The sequence below is a fragment of the Sus scrofa genome, chromosome 4, assembly GCF_054392235.1.
Source record: "Sus scrofa isolate SSC_HxYL_T2T_F1_AM1 chromosome 4, Sscrofa_HxYL_maternal_Yorkshire_Landrace_v2.0, whole genome shotgun sequence".
In the NCBI taxonomy this organism is placed as follows: Eukaryota; Metazoa; Chordata; class Mammalia; order Artiodactyla; family Suidae; genus Sus; species Sus scrofa.
In genome coordinates, this window is record NC_139386.1 from 124,456,974 (window position 1) to 124,474,538 (window position 17,565).

Below are 17,565 nucleotides of genomic sequence, written 5' to 3' on the forward strand. Positions count from 1 at the left end.
TTTCCCTTTTTGTTATATCAGCCCATCGTTTCCCATTTTTCTAAAGTAGTTACTTTTTTTTTTTTTTTTTTTTGGTCAGGTGGAATAAAAATTATTGAACTAAGAAAAAGATGGGAGCACTGGGCCAAAGGCAATTAAAAATCAATTAATAGTAGGCAGAGATTCCACCTGTGAGTTTGGAAAAAATATATAAGAATTTATAAATCTTTTTAAAGACAAAACACATAAATTGATTACTAAATAGATGGTCTCCCAGCATAAGCAGACTCCTAAGAGATTCCAGAGTAATAAAAACTATCTTCAGGATAGTAGTCTGGGGATGAGGCATAAGAAAGGGGAAAAGAAGACTTTATATATTCTTAGGATTACGTCCATGTCCAGTGATAATTTCCTATTTAAAGGGTGTGTCTGAGTGTATGCCTGCAGTTCTCTAAAAGAGGAGCAAATAATGTTTCTGTTCAACTACCAGTAATAATAATACTAATAAAAACAGCAAAGGGAATGTGTAAACTGTAAACAGGATAAGTTATGTCATCTTCCCAAATCAGACCTTAAGCCTGAGCCCACTGGCTCCAAAGTTCACAGGAGTCAACCTCTACGGCAATGGCTTTCATGCAAGTACAATCTCACTTCCCATAGAAAATAAGCTTCTTTCTTCCTAGGGCTTCAGGTCAAACAACAGAGAAAGTCATCACTAATGCTTAAGCTTTGAATAGCCCGTTGAGGTAAAAAGATTTTTAATTTCCCTCCAGGTAACTAGACTGAAAGGAGGAAGTGGAATCCTCAGAAAGCAAGAAATAGTATTACCTGGTTCGAAGCAACTACAAAGATGGATTTGCACAATTTTAAGTCCATCTACTAGCCCATCCCACTTGAAAGCCTTGTCTCTTTTCGAAGGCTATGTGCTTGGAAGATAAGTAACTGAACAGCAGGAAGTCTGTGTTTTGGGAAGCAGTTACTGAAAGAAGGCACGGCACATGCTGAATGAAAAGTACCTGTAAATTCAGGGTAGATCTTTCCTTGAAAAGTTAAGTGTGTTATTTTGTTGCTGTTAAAAATCTTTTTTAAGATGAGGTATCCAGTAACCATATTTCCACCGTAGTAACAACAACCATGACAGCACACATCATAAGACCCAGTGCAGGTAAAGCTACACCAGGGGCTCCACTTGCAGGAAGACGACAGAAGGGGTTCCAAGGACCTGTTCCTCAGCTTTGAAAATCCTAAGACAGTCTCCTCAGCAAACAGTGCTGAGACACCTGGATAGCCTGGCACGAAAGAATGAAATTGGGTCCTTCCCACACCTCATAGGTGACAATTAGCCTCAACGTGGATGCTAAACCTATAAGTTAAAACTTAGAAGAAAGCACAGGGGGTAGATGGACATAAACCTCTGATTCGGCCACGGCTTCTTAGATGTGACAACAAAAGAAAAAATACACTGAGCATCAAAATTTAAAACGTCTGTGCTCCAAAGTGCATTATCAAGAAAGTAAAAAGAAACATTTGCAAATAACAATCTGATAAAGGGATCTGTATCTAGAACACATAAATAGCATTTGTAACTCAATAATTAAAAATGGGGCAAAGGATCTGGATGCGCATTTCTCCAAAGAATATATACAAACGGTCAACAAGCACGCAACAAAAGATGCAACAGGAAATGCAAATCGAAACGAGAGACCACTTCAGCCCCTGGGATGGCTGTAATAGAATAAACTACACAAGTGCTAGTGAGGCTGTGGAGGAATGGGAACTCTCGTACACAAATGCTCGGAATGTAAAACGGTACAGCCGCTTTGGAGAGGAGTCTGGCAGCTCCTCAAATGGTCAGACATAATTAGGATACCATCCATTCGGAGAGACAGGCCCAAGAGAAGCGAAAATATATGTTCACATACGGGGGGGAAAATGAAGTTTGTGGTGGTGACGTGGCTTGCAAAACCATGCGGTTGGGACCCTCCTGATAAACAGGAAGGACTCTCACCCCAAATTTGGTTTGAATGTCAAGACTGGTGATGCCACCAACATTCCAAGAGGGTATGCAGAGATCTATCACTCACATAATGAGGCTTTCTGAGGAGAGCAGGGCAGGCCTCGCAGGCTGTTTGAAAATGGCTTGAGACCTGGGAAAGGAGAAAGGCTTGGCGTTTTCATGGTGACTCGGGGGTGAGTCCCTGCAGGCAGGGAGGAGGTGGTATGGATCGAACTTCCTCTCAGTGACAAAAGAGGGAGCACCTGGGCTTTCTTAGTAGCTTGTCCAGACATAGGGCCAGAGGGGAAAAGGGAGAGGAGACTTAAAAGCTGTCAGCAGCCACCAACGTCAAAAATGAAGCCAGGAGTTCCCGTCGTGGCACAGTGGTTAACGAATCCGACTAGGAACCATGAGGTTTCGGGTTCGATCCCTGCCCTTGCTCAGTGGGTTAACGATCCGGCGTTGCCGTGAGCTGTGGTGTAGGTCGCAGATGCGGCTCGGATCCTGCATTGCTATGGCTCTGGTGTGGGCTGGTGGCTACAGCTCCGATTAGACCCCTAGCCCGGGTCTATGCCTCGGAGGTGGCCCAAGAAATGGCAAAAAGACAAAAAAATAAATAAAAAATGAAGCCAGATTCTCTCTTTACTACAAATGGTTTAAGAATTGTACATACCAGTATTTAAGAAAAAAATGTTTAGTTTTATATTTATACAGGTGTTTGTGTATCTTTTATTTAAGACAATTTAAATGTCTAGTTTGCGTGTGTGACATTTAAGTGGTAAAAACCAAGTGATACTTAATTTAAATGTCTAGTTTGTGTGTGTGTGACATTTATTTACGTGCTAAAAACCAAGTGATACTTAAATGTCTACTTTGTGTGCGTGACTTTTTGAGGGCTAAAAACCAAGTGCTAAAAACCAGGCATGTATGGTAACATGCGTGATTAAAAATCTCAAATTTTATTCAAAGCATTGAGAAACAGCTACTTCAAAAAATTAGCAAATATTAGATAACATATTCAATTTTAACATATAGCCATAAAATAAATATAAAATCACTCTGTATGATAAATATTACTAGAATGAAAGCCTAGAGAATGAAATGAGCTCAGTGTGTCTTTTTTATCAATACGGATCATAAGCACCTGCAAATATGCCTTACAAAGGGTGGACACAAGAAATGGGAAAACGAACTTGATCAACACTGTACATTAAAAAATAAAAGCTAGAAGTGAGTCATGAAGGATATGTAAAAAAAATACCAAAAGAAGAATTAAAATTACTAGTGGGAAAATGATTGTATTGTGATTTCTAAATAATAACTCATAAAAATTTAAATTTATCTTGGTAAACATTTTTTTTCCTTCTTTTTTTTTTATTTTTTTGCCTCACTTGCAGTATATGGAAGTTCCCAGACTAGGGACTGAATCCAAGCTACAGTTGCAACCTATGCCACAGTTGTGGTGACATCAGATCCTTAACCCACTGCACCAGGCCTAGGATCAAACTCACACCTCAGCAGCTACCCAAGCCACTGCAGAGACAGTGCTGGATCCTTAACCTACTGAGCCACAGTGAGAACTCCTTGGCAATCTTTTTTTTTTTTTTTGCCTTTTCTAGGGCTGCTCCCGCGGCATATGGAGGTCCCAGGCTAGGGGTCAAATCAGAGCTGTAGCTGCCGGTCTACATCAGGGCCACAGCAACACGGGATCTGAGCCACGTCTGCAACCTACACCACTGCTCACAGCAAAGCTGGATCCTTAACCCACTGAGCAAGGCCAGGGATTGAACCCGCAACCTCATGGTTCCTAGTCGGATTCGTTAACCACTGAGTCACGATGGGAACTCCCGGTGACCTTTTTTAATTGTAGAAAACAATTACTTAACTTTTAGCAAACCAACTTTCAAAGTTATCATTAATATTTAATGATACTCAATCAGTTTTGTACATTGACTTCAAATCCCTAATATTACAGTAAATGGTATTTCAGAGAAAATTATGATGAAATAAAGGTGATCCATAGTATACTTGTTAATATGCACTGAATTCATATTCGAATCTGCTTCAGAGGCTTGAGCTACAAGGAGGAAAGAACACACAGTCATTTCATATTAAATTTTTTATTAAAACTGAGTCATATATTTAAAATGACATGTTCACAGACAAATATTTAAGAAAAAAACTTTGTATAGTTATCTGCATAAAAATTTAAGAACATAGTTAAAACTCTAAGCTAAATATTTATATATATATATGTGTGTGTATATATATATATATATGTATGTATATATATCTCCAACTTCCTATCAATGATCTGGAATACAAGTTTCAAGGTGTTGGTTTTCCAGACAGTGTGAAACAATTTTCGTCCACTTTATAAAGGATACAGCCCATCCAGAGATAATAACTTTGGTTAACAGATGCTATCTCCCAAAGTTCACAAAGAAATCTTCAATGCAATTAAAATTTATCTTCGGAAGCTTCTTCCAAGTGGAGATCTGTCTGCGATGTAAGGAAGGACTCCCATGTGGCAAGGCACTGAATAACGGAAACACACCATGAAGGGATCAACAGCAGTTCACTTTCCCTGGGAGAAGGATTAATGAATCCTTACATATCGGCTCCTCCAGCAATCCGCCGGATTCCTCTTCCCCTTCCGCTTGCCAGAATTCCTATCCTTTTCTACAGAGTTTTATTCTTAACGCGGCAAAGTATTGCTTAATAATGGGAAGACATACATAAGATGTGCTGAAATAATCCACTATCCCCCCACTGTCAGGGAAGAAAACAGCTCTGAGGTATAGAGGAAAAGATGGATCAGGCGTCTCTGAGGAGGCAGGTATTAAGCATCTCGACAGGAGTGATGACACAAGCACCGCTTAACCAGATCTGAATCCCATCCTATCGAGTGTGCAAGTTGTGCAAGTTGATTAATCTCTATTACAGTGTCTCTGGTTATAAATCCGGTTAATGACAATACTTACCACTAGAGCAATGGCAAAAATTAAATTTACATCATCTGTATAATTCTCTATGCAGAAAGTTTAGCTCAATGTTAAGGACTCAAAAAATGAGCAATTATTACATTATGATGGGTTGCTGGGACTAGGGGGTGAGAAAGTCATTAATGTGCCACAGGAAAATGAATCAAGATGACCTAACTGACATCTCTAGGGCAAAAGAGCTAACACATATTTTTTTTCCATGTACACATAAAATATTTACCAAAACAGACCATTTTCCAGGCTATACAAGAAATCTCACTAAATTTAAAAAGAATGAAGTCATATGAAGTTTGTTTTCTGAACATACTGAAATTAAGTTAGAAATCAGCAATTGGAACATATCTGAAAACCTGGAGTTCCCATTGTGGTGCAGCGCAAACGAATCTGACTAGGAGTCATGAGGTTGTGGGTTCGATCCATGGCCTTGCTCAGTGGGTTAAGGATCCGGCATTGCCATGACCTGTGGTATAGGTTGCAGATGCGGCTTAGATCTGGTGTTGCTGTGGCTCTGATGTAGGTCGGCAGCTACAGCTCCAAATAGACCCTTAGCCTGGGAACCTCCATATGCCATGGGTGTGGCCCTAAAAAGACAAAAAAAAAAAAAGGATATCTGAAAAATGCCCAAATATTTACAAGATACTTATAAACAACCCCTGTATCAAAGAAGAAATCCAAACGTAATCTAGACAGTGTTTCAAACCGAATGAAAATGAAACCACAACATATAAAAAATTTTGGAATACCACTAAAGTACATAAAAAGAAATTTATAGCACTAAATACCTACATTAGAAAAGAAGAAAAGTCTTAAATGACTTCAGTTTTCATCTTAAAAACTAAAAAAGAACAAATTACCCAAACTAAGCAGAAGAAAAAAACCAGAAAAGATTGCAGCATGAATTAATGAAAGAGAAAAACAATATAGAAAAATCCATGAACCCACATGTTGGATCTTTGAGAAGATTAACAAAACTGATAAACTTTTAGCCAGACTGTTCATAAAAGGAGAGAGATGACACAAATGACTAACTTCTGAATGAGAAGGGGTGATATCACTTTAAATTCTACTGAAGGAAAAAAAAAAAACTGTTACTGAAACCTTTATACATTTGAAAACTTAGATGAAACTTAAAAGACACAAACTACAAAAACTCACTCTAAAAAAAAATAGATAACCCAAATGAATTTGAGTTTGTCGTTAAACATCTTCCCAGAAAGAACACTCAAGGCCCAATGGCTTCACAGGCGAAGACTCAAACATTTAAGGAAGAATCATTAATTCCAAACAAACTCTTCCAGAAACTGGAAGGGAAAGAAATGCTTTCCAACTTACCAAAGACATTATAAGACAAGAAAAATATAGACCATTACTCCATATAAACATAGCTGTAACAATTCTAAACAAGGTCAGAATTGGCTCAGCAGGAATGAACCCGACTAGTATCCATGAGAAATGCAGGTTCAATCCCTGACCCCTGGCGTTGCCGTGAGCTGTGGCATAGGCTGGCAGCTGCAGCTCCAATTCAACCCCTAGCGTGGAAGTTTCCATATGCTGTGGGTGCAGCTCTAAAGAGCAAAAAAAAAAAAAAAAAAAAAAAAAGAAAATTCTAAACAAAATGTTAGCAAATCAAATCCAGCAATCTCTAGAAAGAATTATACATCATGACCAAATGGAGTCTATCCCAGGAGGGTAAGTCTGGATTTTAATGTTCAAATATCAATCAATGTAACTGTATTAAATGCAGTATCATCTCAATAGATATGAAAAGACATCAAATTATATCTATTTCTTACTAAGAAAAAAAAAAAATCCTCGACAAATTAGCAACAGATGGGAACTTCCAGGACCTGAGGGAGAACATCCACAAAAAACCCACAGTTAACGTGACATGCAGAAAAGGCATTAAATATGAGCTGTGCGGTATTGTTTCTTTTCAATGCGAAAAAATCATTCGACTTTACAGATAATAAAAAACCTCCTTCACCAAATTCTGCATATAAAGAAGCAGGAAATGCAAAAATACCTAAATTCTAATAATGTTTAAAAGTCTATCCACAACGTTTCAAAAACAAGGAAAACTATTAACTGGGACTGAAGGGCTGATAGAGCAGAACCATCCTTCACCTTGCAAAGGTGAACCTCATTTTTACTTAGTGCTCTCTGGCCTCTTCTGCAAATTCATGTATAATCTACTACCTGGTAACCCTGCAGGGCAGCCCAAAGCAATTACTGCTTTCAGGAGATATCATATCTTTTTGATAACTCTGCCAAACTATCCTTTAAATAAACTTCTGAATGTACTCAAGGTAAAATTCAAAATGAAAATCCAGAGAGTCTGCTCTACTTAGAATTCCTGTCAACGAGGCATCCAAATTGCACCAAAGATGATATTAATCCTCATGTGAACACTCTTATATCGCTGTCATATTCTTCACCCATCCTCGTTTAATAAATGTCTAAGGAAGATCAGCCCTCCATGCTGATTAGTGCTGTGAATTAACATTTTTATTTCTAAAGGAAATTCTAAAAAGGAGAGTGAAACATGGTTAAAAAAAAAAAAAAACAGCTACTTAACTATTTCCTTACCCCCCCACCATCCACCATATGAAAGGCAGAAAAACAATTTACGCATTTGGAAATATCGATTATAGAACATTAGCATAGAAAAACAACAGAAATACAACTGCTGAATATCAATACGAATACTTGATCTCAGGGATGGTAACGGTTGCTTTATTATGTATTACCTTCTTTAAACCACTCAATGACTGTTCGCCTTGTTTGACAGATGAGAAAGCAGAGGATTGTTGAAATAAAGTCATGTGAAATAAAAACAGCTTGGCGAAAATAAAAACACCCACACACAAAAACAGCTGAGTGCCTTTGTGTTATTACAGATCTGGTAAGGGGTATCCCCAGGCATCAGCAAATGGAAAACAACCCATCTCTGGAGTGACCAGCAGCATACTTTAATAAGTCACTGGGCCACCAAGATGCCTTCCTTAACATAGGGGAGGAAGGACCATTTTGAGGGGAAGTGGGTAAAAAAAAAAAAAAAAAAAAAAGAATGATTGCAGGGGAATGAGGTAGATCAACTTTTAGGAAAGAGTATAAATGCATATTGAGTGTATGGAAACTGATTCCTTACATACATCTTGGAAATTTTTACATATTATCAGGAGTATTTATACTCTTTGACAATGACCAAGCCAGGCGTACAGTAAGTGCTCAGTAAATGCAGAGGCTATAGAGAAGGAATGTATTGACCTCCTGATGTAAATATGCCAGTCATCATAAAAACAGCCTTTCCAATCAAACCAGTTGACACCCTGGTTTCCACTGCTCTTTAAACTTACTAATAGTACGTTTTGCTATAAAAGCCTGCCCCACTCCGTCTGCTGACTGGTCAGGTTTCTGGGTCTACAGAGCAGAGGATGTGACGCTGAACTGTGCAGCCCCTGACGCTAACTGCTCCCTCCTGCCAATGTTTAATATTAACCTGTTCCTGGATATGTGGCACATTTATCTGTTAATGTATATGAGTCTATTAAAAGAATTAAAAATAATCTCTAACACTTTTTAAATCTGTCTACTCTTTCTTGCTTTTTTGGAGTATGAAAAATTGTATAAAAATTAGAGAAATGGATTGTTTACACCACATAGTTAAACAATTTAGTTTAGGATCTGTGTCCAGGACCGTGATAACTGGAGAACTGTTAAGGAGTTCCTATCATGGCTCAGTGGGAATGAATAGGACTAGTATTCACAAGGACAGAGGTTCGATCCCTAGCCTCACTCAGTGGGTTAGGGATCCGGCCTTGCCATGAACTGTGGCATAGGTCACAGACATGGCTTGGATTCCGTATTGCTGTGGCTGTGGTGTAGGCCAGAGGCTGCAGCTCTGATTGGACCCCTGGGAACTTCCATATGCTGCAGGTGCAGCCCTTAAAAAAAAAAAAAAAAATCAAAACAACAAGAAAAAAAAAACTGTCAAAACCTAGTGTGAGATTTGCTTATAATTGTAAATTAGTAGTTCTGCTGTATCATAACATTCTTGGAAACTGGTTCCCAGCTCCTATTGGTTCTTCTCTCTCTTTTTTTTTTTTTGTCTTTTTAGGGCTGCACCAGCGGCATATGGAGGTTCCCAGGCCATGGGTCCAATCGGAGCTACAGCTGCCAGCCTATACCACAGCCACAGCAACATCAGATCCAAGCTGCATCTGCAACCTACACCACAGCTCACAGGAAAGCTGGATCCTTAACCCACTGAGCAAGGCCAGGAATCGAAGCCACAACCTCATGGTTCCTGGTCGGGTTTGTTTCCACTGCGCCACGACGGGAACTCCCAGTACTCTCTTCTTGTGCTCCATGCTTCTCACTGCTGTAAAAGTTAGCCAATAAATATACTGAACATGCTATTAGGCAAGATGTTGGGTGAACAGAAAACAAGTTTATCACAAATCCTTGTTAACTGAGACTCTGGTGCACATTCTTCCCCAGTTTATAGCCAAAGACCCCCACCTGAAGCTTCTCTTTGCAGGGCAGGACTGGGAAATAGGCTGTACAGTCAGTAAAGTGAACCAGAACTAGAGCAAACAGACCCAAAAGGTAAACAAAAGCCCTTTTGTTCTGACACACATGCTTAAAAACTTTTCAAATACACAGATGGAATATGTAGAAAATAAGTTTTAACGCCAAAACTAGTCTTGAAAGTAAATCTCTTGCTATCCCAGCAAGAGTGGTGATGACATTTTGCCATTAGAAAAGGAAATGCCTTTTTAGTTCTCATAAGGGAGTAGTGATTCCATAAACAGATGTGATCAAGTTTTCTAAAGAATGAATGAATGACAACAAAAATGATGTTTCTATAGATATAATACAGCTTTCAACAAACACGTCCACATTTAAGAATCAATATTTTCTCAGACTAGTGGGGTGTGAGGAGAGTCTCTCTCACAATATGAACTTGAGGCAAATCTTTCCATTTCTCTGGGCCGATCCACCCATTCACAGACTAGGGAGCTTGGACCATGTGCATCTGTTAACTTTCATCCTAGAACCAAAAGTGGTGAGAAATCACATTCGACTTATAAATATGCTTTGCCCTCCTTGGTTTGATACAGTGTGGAGAGGCAGCAAACATAAAAAATTTTGCCTCTCCCCTCAGTATTTGATATTTATGAGGGAACTGTCATTATAAATAATTTCCAAAGGTGAGATTCAGAAATAAACGAGAAATGTTTGCGATGACTACTAGTGCTACTACTACTAAGAGTCTACATTTATTGAAATCTTATTATGTGCTAGGCACTGAATTAAGACCTTAACATATATTTTACTTATTTATTTACTTACTCACTTATCTGTCTATCCAACAGCTTTGAAATGTATTTTCTATGTTGGCAATTTCAGGCTTACATAAAGTAAGTCAAGGCTTAAGGGATAAGCTGGTTGAGAGTCCTGGAAAGGTATTTCTGAGTATAAAAGCTTCAAAATCATTTTGTTGTGGTGATTTACTGGGAATATTAAATTTTGCTTCTGGGACTTTTCTTTCATCTCTCTTCATTTCATTACCTACACCCATACATATATATGTGCATGAACATATAGATTGTAATACCCAAATAAACCTATGATGCATATACTATTATTGTCAGCACTTTATAGAAGGGGCTGCTGAGGCTCACTGAACTAAAGAAAAGTCTTCAAGGTCCCACAGCTTAAAGCCACCAGTTAGGCCTCCGAAGCCCATGCTCTTAGGCAGCAGGTGCGAAGCCAACATAAAGTTTGCTATCTCCACAGGTAAGGCTACCACCCTGTTCGTGGACGAGCTCCTAGAAAACCTAGCTCCATCCAAATTATCGCATAAGTCAAATTAATAAAAAATTATGTATATATCTCCACTGCTAAAGTAAAATAACCATAAATTGGCCTAAAACTATAACAATGATACCTATTCTTATAAAATGTAATAGAAGCCAGACCTCACCATGGACTCCTTTTATTTATTTATTTATTTTGCCTTTTCTAGGGCCACTCCTGCAGCATCTGGAGGTTCCCAGGCTAGGGGTCTAATTGGAGCTATAGCCACCGGCCTACACCACAGCCATAGTAACGCGGGATCCAAGCTGCATCACAGCTCACGGCAACGCCGGATCCTTAACCCACTGAGCAAGGCCAGGGATCGAACTCGCAACCTCATGGTTCCTAGTTGGATTTGTTAACCACTGAGCCACGATGGAAACTCCCACCATGGACTCCTTTTAAAACAAGAAATTTCCATATTAAGTCAAAAGCTGTTGTGCTTCTAGTGTTCCTACTAACCTAATAGTAGCTTTTAAACAGTGCCATAATAATTGCCATTTCTCTTCATAAACTGAAACTGAGACCATGCCTGAGTGTCCTCTACACGCTTTAATGCTGTCTCCAACGATCTGGGGCACAGACCACACCACCTACATTTGAGGAAACACTGAAGCTTAGATAAGTAAACAGCTCTACACCAAGCCAATATCACTGCAAAATAAATCATCAAAATTGTCAGCCAGGTCTAAAACGAGGGCAATGGGGTGTGCAACATTTTCTTTTCTCTTTAGGACCACACCTATGGCATATGGAGGTTCCCAGGCTAGCGGTCGCCACTGGCCTACACCGCAGCCCCAGCAAGGCCAGATCTGAGCTGCACCTGTGACCTACACCACAGCTCAGAGCAACGCCGGATCTTAACCCACTGAGCGAAGCCAGGGATGCAAATCTGTGTCCTCATGGATCCTAGTCGGATTTGTTTCCACTGAGTCATGATGGGAACTCCAAGTGTAACATTTTAGTGATAGTTTTTAAATTTATTTTTGATTTCTTTTTTTTTATGGCCACACTCAAGGCATATGGAAGTTCTTGGGCCAGGGACTGTATCTGAGCCATAGCTGCAGCAACGCCAGAGCCCTTAACCTACTGAGCTGGGCCGGGGATTAAACTCTTGCCTCCGCAGCAACCAGAACCACTTTGGCTGGATTCTTAACATACTGCATCATAGTGGGAGCACCTGTAATTCTGGGCTAAGGTCGAATCGGAGCTGCAGCAGCTGGCCTATGCTACAGTCACAGCAATGCTGGATCCTTCACCCACCTAAGTGAGGCCACAGATTGACCCCACCCTCATGGACACTATGTTGGGTTGTGAGAGCCACAACAGGAACTCCCTGTAAATCATTTTTTTAATTGCCTAAACCTATGATTCAAAGCAATAATGAAAGCTTTCAGGAGCTGCATATTTAAACGTTTTTTTTTTCCTGAAATATAATCAATCCAGAAAGAAATTCGAAATGAAATTACCAAAGGAGAGCTACTTCTATTATTTTGCAAAGGCTCCAAATCACTCACAAAATTTCATTTTTGGCAAAGTGTGATTTCAAAATCACCTGCCAGTTTATAATTTGAGAAATATAAATAACCTCAAAATGATGATTTGCATATTTTCCGAAAATAACTTTTACATATCTCTCAAGAATTTAAGTATCATGTTTACATTTGTAAATACTACAAATACTTCAAAGACTGCAACAGAGTTAACGCAAAAAACTCATTAGCTACAAACGCCATCTTGTGGTCCATTTTAAAAATTATTTTATAGTATTAGTCTGTAGATCTCTAACTCAAGATTAGCTAGATAGAAAGAGCTGTAGATACAACTAATTCTATTTCTCTCATTTTTACATGTGGAAAAATTGGGGCTCCAAAATATCTAATACTTGGAAATCTTTATAGAAAGAATTAGTATAAGAGCCCAAATTTGAATTCGTATCTTTTCAACTCATACTTTTCTATACCAACTCATCATTTTTCATTTGTTTGGTTGTCGTTTTTACTAATAGCAGACCAATTACATGAAGTCTGACCATTTTAGTACCAGACACTTCAAATACCAAGCTTATCTGTATCTGTTTATCATGCATGGAAAGTACAACAAACTGAAAAGAAGAACTTTTTTGGGGGGGTTACTGGAAAATTATCAAGGTGAGGCCATGACATTTAATTGCATTATTTTAAGACACTTCACATACGTTTTTCTAATTTTATTCTCCCAAAGCCCTGCCTCCCCGGGTGCAGGGGAGGGGAGGACAATCCATACCACTTTTTGACAGATTAGAAAACTGGGCATAGAGAAGATTAAGATTTTACATTTAGTTACTGGCAGGCATCCTGATACCCAACTTTAATTTTTTTCACTAGTAAACCCACCTTCTTTCTTCAAGATGTTACATCATGTGGTGTGTATATGTGGGTTTTTTTGTTTGATTTTTAGGGCTGCACCCACAGCATAGAAAAGTTCCCAGGCTAGGGGTCGACTTGGAGCTGCAGCCACCGGCCTACGCCAGAGCTACAGCAACACAGGATCCGAGCCACGTCTGCGACCTACACCATAGTTCACGGCAACGCTGGATCCTTAACCCAATGAGCAAGGCCAGGGATTGAACCTGCAACCTCATGATTCCTAGTTGGATTTGTTTCCACTGCGCCATGATGGGAACTCCAGTGCAAGCGTTTTAAATGACTTCTTCCTTTTCTTTATAGGAACTATGACACTGGTCCAGAGAATATAGTCTGTCATTATGAGGCACAGTAAGATGAAAGTTCTTAATTTAAAATTTAGATATTTTTAAAATTCTCTCATTATGATACATAATCTCCTATTCAAATCTTTGATAACAACACAAACACTTTTGGAATCCAAAGGACAGGAAGAGGCACAGACGGTCTCTGCTATGGCATAACTGTTCCCTTTCACACCTAAGCCCAGCTTCACTTGTCTAGATAATGGAGAAATAACTGTATCACAGAATGTAAGAGACTGGTGGAAGTGTTTTAATAGTTTTTAAGGAAGCAGAAGCCTACAAAACAAAAGCTTTAAGACCTACATGAAACATCATAAAAGATGTCCACAGTTATGTGGAAACGTGAGAGGTGGCTATGGCTTTGGGATATCAATTCAGAATAGAAAACACTTCATAAAACAGTTATTTACATAATACTTCAGAATTCTGAAAATGATAATAAGCACTCTATTTGTAAGGTTTCCTTAGAAGGAAATAAAAATCAGAGCTTGGTGCATTTAATCCCAATTCTATAATTAACTGTGCTTTATGTAAATGTGATAGTTGAATACGAATCAGATTATACATTTTTAAATGAGAAAGAACGCTGCCCATGTTAAGTGTACAAGATGGTGCCCTCTTAGAAAACAAGGAATTTTAGAGCAGTGCTTCTTAAACTATCTGTGGTGAAGAACCCGTCTTTTCTTTAGTCCACTGAGGACCATTCAATGATCCTACTGAGCTGACTCGTTTGCACTTCATGGCACAGGAAATCGCTGCAAAGGCTGGACAACACCCAAAGTGGCCTTTACCTTACTCAACCAAAGAAGTCTACTAATCACCTATTTGGATGTCATGACAATGTCTAATTGCTACAGAAGATTTTAATTGATCACTTTCTATTTCTGATTTATCTTACTATCAATCTGTAATAAACAACTTATGAACTGGGCCTCAGGCCACACTCTAAGCCGCCTTACTTTAGAGAGCAACATAATTACCCAAGGTTTCCCGAACTATACTCCAACACAGGCTAATCCTACAAGAAGAAAGGCTGACCAAGGAAACTGTCTTCAGATTCATAAGCCACATGAGCACGTCGAAGATTCTGAAAACGTCTTTAGCAAATAAGTCTGTTTAGCTTTATTTAATTCCAACTTATTTGACTACAGGATCTTTTCTTCTGAGATTAATAACCATTAACATTACAAAAACTAATTTCCTATAAAATGCATTGAGAAACTTTAGCATAGGCAGAATTGCTGATTTACACTATTCAACAATTGCTTCAGAGCTCCCAGGGGCAAGGAACTTATTTCATTGCAATGCAATTTAATTTAGAGAAATTTATACACAGGAAACAATTCTTTCTTTGTACAAATTATGCCATTTCCAAAAGTCGGTTCTAGATATGTTTTCTGAAGCAACCACAAAACCTGGACTCCCCCTGTGACTGCTCCCCACATACTTTTCTTCTTTCCCAATTCCTTCGATGAAGACGCGTTTCTAAGACGTCAGAATAACCTTGTTTTGACTACATCTTAGTTTGTCAGTATTACTCCGAAAATGCATCATCAGAATTGAATTCAGGTCCTTCCCTGGGGCCAACATGATACCAAACCACTACCGTGGGGTCAGTCCTCAACCACTTCCATCCTTCTCTCTACAGGAAAGCCTGTTCACAAAGAACTGAGCAGTATTAGGTGCCTAGGTATGGTGTGCATCAGAAATTACAGAGGTTAACTATGTTGGAATCAGCTGTCATCATTCCAGTATTCCCCCAAATATCTGGGAGCTAATGTGAGTATTCACCTAGCAAAGAAAAGGGGTCTGCATTTCTCCTGGGTAAGCAGAAGTCTGTCCATCTTCCCTAGGTAAATCCGTTCAGAGTTAAGGGCTGTGAATACAGCTTAGGAAGCACTGCTTTGAGGCTGGTAATGGAAGGGCTTTCACAGAGGCCACTGGAAAAAGAACAGGATGCTAGCTCGCCTTCCCTTTTGTGTAGCAATGGATAACTAATGTTTTATCACCTCTTCAAACTGAATTTTATTCCTCTCTTATTGATATTTGCCTCAACCATGTAACTTATACTTTCATTCTCTTTGATGGGGAAAACAGGAGTGAAACAGAAATCGAGTAGTTCAATTTTTCTCAGTTTCCATAATATAGTGTCCATATCACTTGACTCATTGTATTAGAGCTTATTAATTCCTAATTTTCTTGTTCGCAAAAGAGACTCCTCACACCCACATCCATTTGAGTTTGGTATTATTTGGAAGTCATTCCTGTTTTTTTTCCCCCAAATCTCACTTTTTCCTGTAATATGTCCTCCCTGACCCTGTTACTTCTGTATTCCTCTCTGACTATTCCTCTATATTTTTGCCTTTTAGAGTCCATAGCCCACAGGTGCAATTTTATCTGATTCTTTAACTGCTTCATTCCCTTTTATTTTTTAGAACTGTTCATTTCTCTTATGAGATATTCTCCTTTTGAGCCAATGGCATTAAAATTATCACTAAGTCTTCTGTAATTTTTTCACATCGTTTTACTAACTTCTAGGGAATGTGACTGAGGATCGCCAGGGGTTTCCTTCTTTTGCTTTTACCTCCCAGATTTTGAAACTGGTGTTTTTTTCCCCAAGTTTTTGTCATGTTACATCACAGTTCCTCTTTGTTGGGTAAAATTAAGTCTAGGGAAGCTATTCCCTCTCATTGCTTCTTTTAATTCATGTAGATGAACAGAAAGTCCATCATTTATCTGATTCTCAATTTAAAAAAAAAGAATGAAAATTTCAGACGAAATCTAAATGCCCCCCCATCAGAATCCTGCTTAGCTGGCAATTTTATAATCATTATCAGTATAGATTAACCTCTAAAGTTACAATGTTTGGGATCTATCTTGACTTGGACCAAGGTGTTTTAAATATGCACAATTTTTTTTAAATGTTCCAAAATATATGGTGGCACCACTGAATTTAAAACAGCTCTTTCACTAGAATTTACTCACCACTCCCCAACATAATGAGGAATACATTTCTAAATGAAAACAACTACATGTGAAGAACTTCTAGAACATTCAGTGTTTATCTACTACTTAAACTTTGTAGAACTGCTATGATATCTATTTTTTTAAATTTCTCTAAATTTTAAATGGTCCATATATAGCTGGACTTGGATTTTAGGAAAGCACTGGGTGTGTTATTGATTTGTCTAGATGACAGACTCTTATAATGGTTTTTTCCTTTCATTTAACTCACAGAAAATGTCCTATGCTGATAATTGTTTTTCTGCTTCCTAGATTGCCATGTAGATACATATATTTTTATTATTCAGTAATGAGAGAACCTTTCTATTAAGTCTGTTCATTACCATTCAAGTAAAAAAAAAAAAAACCTAATTTAAATACTCTTCCATTTAAAAAATAATACATTGTAAAGCTGTATTAATCAAGTAAAAATTACATATACTTATTATTCTTCTCTAAGGGCAAGATTTAAGTTTGAATTTGAAAGCTGCTTAGCACAGGGTTTTGATGTTAATAGAATTTTAAATGAATGATTTTTTCCATGAGGCAATTGACATTCTTAAGTAAGATTGATAGCATTTGAAATGAAGTGGCCTTTAACCTGGTTATTTCTTGAAATTCTTATCAAGAAAGACTTTAAGTCTAATGTTCATGATTACTTTTAATAGTATTATTTGTGAGAGCAAAAATTTTACATAAAAGCAGCTATTAGTAGTTATTTTTGTTAATAAAGATAATAACATGATGTACTATATGAAGATTATGTCATCATATAGAAAAGTATTTAAACAAATGAAAAATACAGAACTCAACATATCCACTGTAATCATCATGACACAATTAAGTAACTGTTTTTATTTTGACACATTCAGAAAGAACTGTGCAGAAATTTAAAAATATTTTGACCGGCATATAGCAAATTATTTTTCTATAATTGCCTTTAAATGCACATTCCTCTCTAGGAGATCAGG

The 17,565-nt window shown here is 38.2% G+C and overlaps 1 protein-coding gene across 22 annotated transcripts in view; it reads right to left on the bottom strand.

Annotated features, from left to right (window-relative positions):
• SNX7 (sorting nexin 7) overlaps window positions 1–17,565 on the bottom strand; it is a 306,908-nt gene that overhangs the window by 206,698 nt on the left and 82,645 nt on the right. For 3 of the 22 annotated variants that reach the window (XM_021090770.2, XM_013997357.3, XM_005663646.4), the window contains one exon: window positions 4,080–4,513. The exons of 16 other annotated variants lie outside the window; for them this stretch is intronic. In XM_021090770.2, coding sequence (XP_020946429.2) covers window positions 4,436–4,513 — 78 coding nt within the window. In that variant the 3' untranslated portion in view covers window positions 4,080–4,435. Of the gene's footprint in view, window positions 1–3,877; window positions 4,053–4,079; window positions 4,563–17,565 lie in introns of those variants that run through there. 3 more of the 22 variants (XM_085023882.1, XM_021090765.2, XM_005663647.4) reach the window with 2 other exon arrangements.